Source organism: Meriones unguiculatus, chromosome 8 (assembly GCF_030254825.1).
Source record: "Meriones unguiculatus strain TT.TT164.6M chromosome 8, Bangor_MerUng_6.1, whole genome shotgun sequence".
NCBI classification, from domain to species: domain Eukaryota; kingdom Metazoa; phylum Chordata; class Mammalia; order Rodentia; family Muridae; genus Meriones; species Meriones unguiculatus.
The window spans coordinates 93,310,550-93,322,137 of record NC_083356.1 but is presented as its reverse complement, the minus strand read 5'-3'; the positions used below and the strand labels follow the sequence as shown (position 1 = coordinate 93,322,137).

The following is an 11,588-nucleotide window of genomic DNA, read 5'->3' as shown; positions in this document are numbered from 1 at the left end:
GTATCAGTAAGAGGAAGACATATAGATTGGGAGTTGAGGAATTCTAGGAAAGATGATGTAGTGAATTAGTTCTTACATTTCCAGATGTAATAAGTGAAGAGGTAAGGGGGAAAGCAAGCCAGCATGGGTTTTTGGAAAGTGAAAACAGAAGATAAAACATGAATAATACAGAAGAAAACACTTCCATTTCTTCTTCACAGTGATTTACCATACCAGCCACTAGTCCTATGTGAGTATTTAAATATAGTAAGATGAAACCCATTTAGTTCAGTTCCTGGTGGAGAAGGAATGAGACTGTAAAATTCAGGAGGGGCTCTCTGGATAGACAACTTTTATTTAGGACTTTGAGCTGACAGATTTCTCTTGATGCTGTGAACACAAGTGATCTACTTCCCATAGCTAGAAGACAGTGGCCTCATTTGCAGAAAGACCATGCAGAAGGCACACCTGAGAAAGCTGTCCTCTAACATGCTTCTTCCTCTTTCAAGACCTAGCACACTGCCTTCGGTGTTTCTTCACAAGTAGACTCAACCTTGTCACAGTGTGTCTGGGGAAACACTGGCCCTGTTGTGGAATAAGGAGAATTCAAAAAGCGTGTGCTGGCAGAATCGGAACATATCTGAAGATGGATCTGATGCATACATGAGTAAGCAGCCTAAGGTAAAGGTACCATAGATTTGTTGATCATAAATCTAAGCAACCACGAAAAAAAATAGAAACTGGATTCATCTGAAATTGGTCATATTTCCTGTCACCAGGGAGGTAAGTACTCAAGAGAGTGCATTAAGAGAAATGAAGAAGTCAAATTACTTTGCATGTCCGAATTTGTAGGTTACCTCAGGTATGTCTTTTAAATGCTCAATTCCTTCCATAGATGAAGGAACAAAAACTGTGAATCCTGATGTTGCTAACATAGGTTTGTTCCTTGTCACTACTGAAACTGTTATCAGGGGAACTCACTAGCTGATTTAAGTACATATTCCAGCAGTTAAATACAGATTTTTTAGTATGCCCACCATTAAACAGCAGGAGCAGGAAAGCCTCTAAAATGGCATTTCCAAAGGCTAAGCCTCAACCCTTTGCTCTTAATGCAAGTACTTCTAAATTACCCTGGATGGTCTTTTGAGTGCTTTGATAGAATCCTCAATTGTCTGGGACTCCTTACTCATATGCAAATTGATACCAGAATATAATCCAAGATATCCCAAGTTACCTGAATATTCCTAAATGAATGCCAAGTGTCTTATATGCTAGAATTATATGGGTTCTGTCTCCTTTCTAGGTAGCTTGTTTTCCATTCTAACACTGAGCCTTAATCCTAGAACGTGTCCAAACATATCCTGAATACCCTAGGTTAAGAAGCTTTTTAAAAACTAGTCCTGGGGGCTGGAGAGATGGCTCAGAGGTTAAGAGCACTGGTTGCTCTTCCAGAGGTCCTGAGTTCAATTCCCGGCAACCACATGGTGGCTCACAACCTTCTACAATGAGATTTGGTGCCTCTTCTGGCTCACACACATATATTCAGGCAGAATACTATATACATAATAAATAAATAAATCTTCAAAAAAAAAAAACTAGTCCATTAACTCACATGTTCCCATCTCATTTGTGAACCTAACTTTGTGGCAGATAATGTGTTCGCCATTCCAGATTACTTACAAGTTGGAAAATAATTTTTGCTTGTTTAAAATGTAGATGTGCAGGGTAATCCTATGCTACACAGTGAGTTTGAGATCAGCCTAGGCTACAGAAGATCCTATCTCAAAACAGAAACAAGAATCCATATGTAAATCATTAAATGTTGAAATAATTCTCATAATTTAAAAATCCCTGAAAAACTGGGAGTCCTAGGACTCATACTGCAACAAATGGCTGAAATTTACTAGTAGCTGTCAGTTTCAGTTTTAAAACATTTAATTAATTAATTTACTTGAGATAGGATCTCACTGTGCAGGCCTGTCTAGCCTGGAACTCACTATATAAGTCCACCTGTCTGTATCACCATGCCCAGCCCTAAAAATCTTCTAAATTAAAAGAAAATATTTTTATGTGTGCTTATGATGTGTGCTGGTGGGGGTGTGTGTGCTCAAGCTACTGCATAAAGTAAAGGCTTCTGGGAACTGAACATCACTCTTCGGGCTTGGGCCAGCTTTAGATGTGTGTTTTGTTGTTGTTTTTTAAAATAAAAATCCAGAGCTACAACCTAAAAATATTTATTGAGCACCTACCTTCTAGATTCTGGGTTCACAGCAGTGAACAAAACTCATGGGATTTATATTCTAATGAATAAAGAAAGATACCACAATTAATTGTACCTTAGAGACGGATGATATGAACACCATATGAAGCGGGGGGATGGGGGAGAAGTTCACGCATGTGTTGCAGGAAGGGTGTTTGCACACTTACACTCATTTAAATGCCTGGCTGGAGCATGTGGGAACCCGAGTTTATGACTCTTCTAAATAACCGAATCATTATAAATGTTTTTTCACTATAAAGCCGGAGAAAGTCAAAAGTAAAAGTGTACTTCACTCGTCTTCGAAATAATCTTCGAAGATGTATCCGCCTGCCTCTGCCTCCCAAGTGCTGGGATTAATGGCGTGGGCTACAACGCCCGGCAGAAGATTTTTAATTGCAAGTGTTTTGTGCAGGTGGCTGTAAATGCCTACGGATGCCAGAAGAGGGTGTCAGGCTCCCTGGAATTTGGCTTTACCTCCACCTCCCACCGAACTTTGCAAAAGCAGCAAGCGCACTTGATTGCTGAGTCATCTCTCCAGCCCCGTCACTCATCTTTGTATTCTGTGGTCCAAACTGTGTTTTCACTCAAGAGAGATAAGAAGCAAAGAGTCTGCAATCGCTTAGCCCGGTGACTATTTCGGCTTGGGTTAACCGAAGGAGCATCGGCAACCTAGGCGGCGGCAATCGACAGAGTCTCAACGCCTCCTATAGGCTAGCGCCTTCGTTTCCATAGCAACTACGAAGCGGGGCACGAGCAGGGTTCCAGGGGCCGAGACCTGACCTGAGGCCCAGGAAATGCTGGGGTGAGGAAGAAGTGGCTGTCGCAGCCTGGGGGGGGGGGGGGGCGGAGGGAACGACGTACCGAGGCCGTAAACCCGGCCGCACGTCCGGGGCGCAGCAAGCTCCCGGGCCTCCGGCGTCTCCAGCCGCGACAACTTCCGGCCTCGAAGGACCTCCCCCCGCCCCCCGGCTCCGTGGCTCGCCGGGGTCCTCGCTGAGGAGAGGTGACCGCGGCGGACGCCGTGCCCGAGCAGGCGTCGGACCGGGGGCTGTCACGTCCTCAGGACACGGGGAGGGCACTGTAGGGTGCTCGCGCTCGGCCATGCGTCGCGCGGCCCGTGGGGCCCGGCTGCAGGGGAGCGCGGCCCGGCACGGAGCGCGCAGGCGCGCGCGGGGCAGGCGGCGGCGGAAGTGAAGGCACGGCTCGGTCAGCCGTCTAGGAAGCCGCGGCGGTCGGCCAGCGGGAGCAGTCGGAGCCCCGCCGGGCTGTCGCGATTCGACCTCGGGTGCCGGCGCGATGCCTCTGTTCACTGCCAACCCGTTCGAGCAAGATGTGGGTGAGTGCGGCGCCCGGCGTCCTCTGTCCAGGGGAAAGTGGGCGGCGGCCCTGGTGCCTGGAAACCCCGAGGAGAGCGAAGGGGCGGCACCGCTCTCGACCGCGGGGGTCTGGCCCCGCCACCTCCTGCCTGCCCGAAATTGGGGTACCGAGCCGGCCTGCTCCCGTCGCTCAGAGCAGGAGTTGGGGAAAAGCCAGGTTCGATGGAGGATTAAGTTGTTGATACAAACTTCCTGCTTTCTCCAGAGCTGGTTAACACCCTTCCCCTTGGAAGAAGGTGCTGTAGTCACCCTGAAGTCTAGGGCAGTCCCGAACTGGAGATCCAGACTTAAACCAGGTTTAGTTCACATCGCTTCCGTATGCACACACCTAAGTCTCGATGGTTGTAGTTTCAGTATTTGTTGACTGTTTTGAAGGTGCTGTGAGATCAGTCTCAAAGAACGAGAAAGAAAACTCCCGGAATCTCTAAGTAGCCCAAAACAACTGATATTTGTCGGACTCAAAATTTTAGTCTGGTAACGCTGCTCTTTCAGAATGAGAAATAGGCGGATGGAGTACATCCTAAGTATACTGTTAACAGAAAAAGCTAGCTGGCTAGCAGCATTTTTGTAGCATTAACTGGTTCTTAACGAGGTTTTCAGGACTTATATATTTTTAGTCAAACGAAAATGCTTTATAGTTTAGCAGTGAGCCACCACTTAATTCAGATTTCTTTGTTATAAATCCCTAAATCATGTTCAGGTCAAGTGGAGTCTAATTCTATAGGAAGCGTGTTGAGCCTCCCTCCCTGTAAAGGAATAACTATAGTTCTTTTGTAACATTACCTATGTGAGACATTGCACTTAACTTTTATTGAATTGAAAAACCTCTGTCTTAGTGTCTAGGATTCTGGGATTCCAGGCCTGAGCCTCCACGAGGCTTCAGAGCTATAATTATTCTGTTACTATAAAAGCTTTCATTTTGCTGTAATGAAATGAGTCAGAAAAAGCAAAATTGAAGAAGAGGTTATTTTGTGTTTTCCTTTATTATTTTGTTATTTATATATGTTGAGTGTTTTGCCAGCATGTTATGTTTGTCCTTTGTGTGCTGTGCTTGAGGCCAGAAGACAGTGTCAGATCATCTGGAACTGGAGTTAGAGACAGTTGTGAGCCACTATGTGGGTGCTGGGAAGATCAGGAAGTGCTCCCCCCCTTTTTTTTGGGGGGGGGACAGGGTTTCTCTGTTTAGCCTTGGCTGTCTTGGACTTGATTTGTAGACCAGGCACAAAGGTCTGCCTGCCTCTGCCTCCCCGAGCGCTGGGCTGCACCCAGTCAGGGAGTGCTCTTAACTGAGCCATCTCTCCACCCCAAGGCAGATTATTTAAAATGTCAAACCTGTGAATGCCTTTCCTTTTCTTGTTTAGTTTTTTGTTGTTGTTGTTGTTGTTTTTCCCCAGGCAGGTTTTCTCTGTGTAGCCCTGGCTGTCCTGGAACTCGCTCTGTAGACCAGGCTAGCCTTGAATTCAGAAATCCTGCTGCCTCTGCTTGCCCGAGTGCACCACTGTGAGTGCCTTAAGAACTCTTAATGTTAGCCAGGCAGGTGTGGTGGCACATACCTTTAATCTCAACACTTGGGAGGCAGAAGCATGTGGATCTCTGTGAGTTCTGAGTTCAAGGCCAGCCTCGTCTACAAAGCGAGTCCAGGACAGCCAAGACTACAAGAGAAACCCTATCTTGAAAAAACAAAAAAACTAAAAAACAGAAACAAAACCAAAAAAAAACCCTTAATGTAAAAGAGTTAAATAATGCAAAGCAAGTCATTAGCTGACTTGCATCTTATAGCAATGTTTTTGTCCTTTTTTCAGCATTATTTTTTATTACTGTGTGTATGTGTGTTAACTTTTGTTCACTCTTTGTTCAACAAAAATGCATGGGATGATTACTGTGTATCAGGCATTGTATTACGCTCTACAGCAGTAGAAAATAATAAACATAATGAGTTCTTGATCACAAGACACTCAAGTCTAAGGAAGGATACATCCTCAAGTAGATATTTGTACAGTAATGTGATCAGTGCAGTGTGTTAAATATGAGGAATACTTAAGATGGTATATAGCTTCCCTTTTGCCTAAAAGTTGCTGTCTCTGAAGGCAAGACAAGCAACAAAGTCATGTAGGCAATTCCCAGGGTAAAGGTCACCATTGTTCTTTCCCTGCCTCCTTGTCCTGACAACATTTCTTCAGCAGGAAACAGCCGCATCTTATACTATGAACAATAGGGCACAAACTGGAGCATTTCCAAGGAGAAACTACACATGATGGGAGGCTGGATGGCTGTTGTTAAAAGAAGATACTGGCATGGCCACATAGACCTCTACCCTTTTTCACCACTTACCAGAGGCAGAAATGAAGTTGAGTCCCTTGTAACTTCTGACAAGCAAGAACTGTGAAGGCATTTCAGTTCACCTTCTCACATTCCTAGGAAGATCTTGTTTTCCCCTCATTCCAAAGAGCTGAGACAGAAGGCTAATGCTTGGTCTATGTGCAGTCGAAGGGATGAAGTTCAGGTTGTGCAAGGACAGTGCAAAGGTCAGCAGATTGGCAGAGGGGTCCAGAAGTACAGGTAGAAGCATGAATCCCCACTGAATGGGGGCAGGAGAAAAGGTCAAGTAGGTGTCCACACCTACCCCAGCAGGATGGTTGTCACGAGGCTAAAGCTGGACCCGGACTGCAAACAAAACAAGAAGAATAAAAATCCTGCAGCAGAAAGCCAAGTCTAGCCAAATAGGAAAGGAAAAGGGCAAATACAGGGAAGAAAATATTCTAAAGATGCAGGAGTAGAGGACTTTCATATACAACTTATATTTTTGTGTGCTTTTCAGCTTCATAAGAGTAATATTTTTTTTTGTCTGCAGCTCTTGTCATAGGCATTTTTTTAAGATATTATTCGTGTTGATGTGTTGTCTATATGAGATGCTACTGTATGAATATACCACACTTTTATGTACTCTTACGTATGGGCATGCTTATAGTTTAAAAGTAAGGCAAGAGTGTGAAATGAAGGTCTCCTACAAGGGGTCAGGCTATAGTAGTAGTGTCGGGCTTTTTCCTTTAAATAAAGACCTTAAGACAGACATGTAGTGCCTGCCTGTCATGCTTGTCCATGGGAGGCAGAGGCTAGAAGATCACTTCAAGTTTGAGGCTAGCATGGTCTATATAGGAAGTATGTTACCAACGACATAGTGAAGATCTGTCTGTAAAACAAACAAATAAGACCTTTAGAGGCATTCTTTTTCTCCTTAAGAATAGAATTTGCAGGTGTGTGGTATAGATATCAAACCTTGGCTAACGGACAACTGATAGTTCCAGCTGTTTGGCACATCAAAATAAAACTTAAAGGTTTATTTCCCTTTTTCTTTATTTCTTATTATTTTGCCCTCCTTGGTTGCCGTCTTTCCTTCTGTCTTTTTCTTTCTGCTTTGAATCTAACAGTCTCATATTGCAGACAAGCGCTCTACCACTCTGCTATACCCCTGTCCTCTTTCCTTGGTTGCTTGTTGTTCCTAAATCTGACAACTGTTTAAAGAGATGGTGACTCTCTTCTAAAACTTCTCCTGCCTTACCCTCCCAGGTAAGCAGGAGGCAGCAGTTACTAATGCTGCTGCTGCTGCTGCTGCTGCTTCTTCTTCTTCTTCTTCTTTCTTCTTCTTCTTCTTCTTCTTCTTTCTTCTTCTTTCTTCTTCTTCTTCTTCTTCTTCTTCTTCTTCTTCTTATTATTATTATTATTATTATTATTGAGTAGCCAGGCTGCCCTCATGACCCTGGCTGGTCTTGAACTTGTGACATACCTATATCAGATTTTCCAGTGCTAGGATTACAGTCACCATCATGCCTATCCAGTTTCTAATTATGTGTTTTTGTGTCTCTCTGTGTGTATATGCACATTTGAGTTTATGTGCTCACAGAGGCAGGAAGAGGGCCTTGGGTCACCTTTTGGAGCTGTATTACAAGTAGTTGTGAGGCACTTGTCCTCCTGGGTGCTGGGAACTGAACTCTAGTCCTCCTAATTTTTTGAGATACGGTTTCACTGTGTAGCTCTGGCTGTCCTGGAACTCACTATGTAGACTACAATGTCCGTATACTCACCAAAATCCTCCTGCCTCTGCCTCCTGAATGCTGGGGTTAAAGGCATGTGCCACTGTGCCCAGCCTGGTAGTGTACACTCTTAACCTCTGAGCATCTCCCCAGCCCTGAATAACAAAGATTTTGAATGTAATTTAGCCAACAATTCCTTTCCTAAAATAATCACAGTATTAACCAATATTGTCAAACCCTCTTCTTGCTAAAACAAGTATTGTTCTAGAAAACAAAGACATTTGGTATTGTCTTTATAGTCTTTTCCCTTAGCCTTTATTTTTGTTGGTTTACATATTTTTTGGTTTATTTTATTTGTATGAATGTTTGCCTGCATGCATGTCTGTGTACCACTTGTGTACAGGGTGCCTGTGAAGATCAGAAGGGAACATTGAATCCCCTGAAGCTGGAATGATGGATGGTTGTGAACTGCCATGCGGTGCTGGGAACTACACTCCCTCTTCTGCAAGCATAACACATGGCCTTGAACACCAAGCCATCTTTCCAGCCCCCATGTTTTGTTGTTTGGAGTTCGGATCTTGTTGTATAGCCCAGACTAGCTTGGAACTTGAGGGTGGCCTTGAACTTGCAATCTTCCTGTCTCTTGCTCCTTCCCAAGTGCTGGGATTACAAGTCTGCACTGCTACACCCTATTCAGCATTTCTGTTTTAAGACTGAGTTTACATTGCCTACTGGCATCTTCAGCTCTTCTGGGCATTGTAAATACTGCTCCCGTCTTGCTAAAGTGCTCATAACATTTTCTTAATGGACTTGTAACTTCCAGTGCTTAAAGAACAAGTACCTGTGTGTCGCTGTGCCATCTGTGTCCATCATCCTGTGGGAACAGGTCTTTAGTGTAGAGACCGTTCAGCTAGCACTGTTAGTTTCAGAAAGCCTTCATTTGATTTGCAGTAGAGGGGTGATGAAAATGGAGTCTCCTGTAAGGTAGTTCTAGTTGGGACCGAGTGTTGATGCAACGCAGGGTGTTTACTGCTGTGATACTTATGATGGCATGGGACTGGGATTATGACTCGGTAGATGTTGCTTGCGTAACATAGTCCCATCCTGTGTTTGATGTACAGTACTGCCGAACAAAACTGAAAGGCTTGAAGGAAGCAGTGCTGATGAAGGTTTTTAAAGTTCTCTTATGCTCTCTCCTTAATTCAGTGTTATGACATAGCATCTCACTGTGTTTTATTTAGCCTAGGCTAGCTTTCAATTCCAGGGCCAAGTGATCTTCCTTTCTTAACTTCCTGAGTGCTGGAACAATAGGTCAGTGCCAAAAATGCTCAGCATTGTGGGGAGCCGGAAGCAGCAGCAGGAGGTGTTTTGAGGCAGTGCTCACCATGTTGCTTAGACCAGCCTCAAATTATCTTCTTGCCTAAGCTTCCCCAATAGCTAAGATTATAGGCCTGTTCCACTGTGCTTGGCATGTTTAATACAGTTTTTGTTTATCGTGAGACAAGGTCTTGCATTGTTGCCTGGGCCTATTTTCCTGGCTTCTAGGATTATAGATGGGTGCCACTTCAGCTTCCAGTATAATGCTTAAATGTTAGTGAATTTACATTGTGGCACATACGGTAGACCCAGTACTCAAGCAGTTAACCCAGGAGTTCAGGGTTAGCCCAGGCCAAAATACAACAAGATGATGTGTCCCCTCCAAAAATTATACTGATAAGGAGACTACAGGATCAGTGAGGTGGCTCAGCTGGTAAAGGTGTTTGCCACCAAGCCTGATGACCTGAGTTGCATTCCTCGAACCCATGTGGTGAAAAGAGAGAACCAAGTAAATAACCTGTGATTAATATAAAAAAGAAAAAAGAGAACCAACTCCCTGAAATTGTCCTCCGACAAGCACAAACTTATTGTTGCACATGCATGCCCCCACCCAAATAAGTACATATAAATGTGAAAATTTTGAAGTGAAGACTGAGCATGACAGAACTTTCCAAATCTTTATCATGTTATTGTTTCCTTCAAGCTTGCTTTTTGTCTTCCGGAGCTCACTCTCTCCCACTGCCGTAACCCAGTTATGAAAGCTCATGTGCTCCCTTGGTCCTGAATGAAGCACTCCTTTATTTATTTTCATTTGCAGACGAAGTTTGTAGGGACTCAGAAGTTTGCTTGATCGGCACTAAAAGGGATGGTTTATTCTTAAATGGAGAAGCTTCTTTTAAAAACCTTCATATGTCCTGAGATGTGTTAACTCATAAAATTCAGAGTATTAGAAATACTAGTAACAGTTGAGCACTTGAAGCGGAGTCAGCGGTGGGGTAGGGTGGGGGTGAGAATGAGCTCATGAATATGCAATGTAGGGTGTGTGCCCACGTGTATGTGCTCATGCTCAGGTAGAGGCATGAGGTGTCCTTCTCTATTACTTATTCCCTTGAGATGCTCTCCATGGGAACTGGCTGGTGGCCAACAAGGCCCAGTGATCCTCCTGTCCCTCTGCCCCAGCATTCCAGGTACACATGTGGCCACACCTGAATTTTTTATGTGCGCACTGGGGATCTGAACCCAGGTCTTTATCTCTCTTCAGCCCTGACTTTTTTTTTAAGTTCTAATTTTATTAGCTCTGAAATACTGCCTAATAGTTAATCTGTTCAAGACCAGGCTGGCCTCAAACTCCCAGAGGTCCTCCTGCCTTGGCCTCTTGAGCGCTGGGATTAAAGGCATGCGCCACAACCGCCCAGAGTTTATTGTATTGATATTCTGAAGTGACCATTTACTTGATTTAAGCTCATTAATATCAATTTCATGTCAAATTTATTATTGCCCAATGGTGTGATTTTTGTTATTTTAGCTGTTCAAGTATCATCTCATTGTGGTCATATTTATCCTTGAAGTTAATTATATTTTTGCTTATTTTGTGTATATGTGTGTGCTCACACGTGTTTGCACATGTGTTTGGAAGCTGTTGGTCAATGTTAGGTAACGTCAACTGTCCTGCCACTTTATTGTTTGACATTGAATCTCACTGTATGTAAAATGCATTGATTAGGCTAAACTGGCTGGTTAGGAAGCCCCCTTCTCCTCCGCCTCGACAGCCGTGGGGTCACAGACACACTGTGATGCACTTGGCTTTTATGTGGATGCTGGGGACTCGTTTACTTATGCTTGCATTGCAAGTGTTTACCAACTGAACCGCCTTCCTTTCCTCATTTATTTGGTTTCTTAAGATAGGGTGTCAGTAGTTGAGGCTAGCCTTAAACTCTTGCTGTTCCTGCCTCCTAAGTGCTGGATGTGGAAATGGGTGTGTTTGTTTTCCAGGGCCCTCACCTAAGAGTTTTACAGAGGGCATTTTGACAGAATTGCCCAAATGACTGACTTTTCAGGAATATGAGATCTGCCTCTGGATTCCTTTTTGTCTTTGTCCTTTGATAAGTGGTTTAAAGTAGTAAAAGGCAAGCAAGTGATTTTGATTTCCCCTGCTGTTTCTTTTATCTGTCACACTCCTTATTCTTAGTGGAAAAACAATGTTGGAGGTCCCTGGGCGTGGTAGAAAATGGATGCATTTAGTGTAAGGCCTCAGGTGGCAGAGGTAGATGGATCTTTTGAATTTAAAGGCTAAGTGAGTTCCAGGTCAGCCAGGCTTTTGTAATGAGAACTTGTCTAAAAAGAAAAGAGAGAGAAAGAGAGGTAGCGACGTGACAAACAAAAGGAAGACCCAGCAGAGCAAGACCCCTTGCAGTGTGAGCTACACTTGGGCTCCTCCATGCCTGAGCATGAGTGTGGAAGCCAGAAGTCAATCAGGTGGCTTCCTCAGTTGCTCTCCACCCGGAGTTTTAAGGTTCTTACTGAACGTGGAGCTCAGATTAGGCAATGCTGCCTGGCCAGCAAGCTGCAGGAATCTTCCTGGCTGTACTTTCCCAGCACCCAGCATTATATGTGGTTACTACATAT

At 44.1% G+C, this 11,588-nt stretch overlaps 1 protein-coding gene and 1 long non-coding RNA gene across 2 annotated transcripts in view; one reads left to right on the top strand and one right to left on the bottom strand.

Moving 5' to 3' along the window:
* Positions 1–302: 302 nt before the first annotated feature.
* LOC132655902 (uncharacterized) lies at positions 303–3,198 on the bottom strand. The gene is made up of 3 exons (XR_009593851.1): positions 3,101–3,198; positions 2,229–2,279; positions 303–564 (listed from the first exon to the last, which is right to left on the bottom strand). It is a non-coding gene; the product is annotated as an uncharacterized LOC132655902 (long non-coding RNA).
* Positions 3,199–3,346: 148 nt separating this feature from the next.
* Stam2 (signal transducing adaptor molecule 2) overlaps positions 3,347–11,588 on the top strand; it is a 42,552-nt gene continuing 34,310 nt past the window's right edge. Inside the window, exon 1 of the mRNA XM_021654767.2 lies at positions 3,347–3,575. Coding sequence (XP_021510442.1) covers positions 3,536–3,575 — 40 coding nt within the window. The 5' untranslated portion in view covers positions 3,347–3,535. The remainder of the gene's footprint in view (positions 3,576–11,588) is intronic.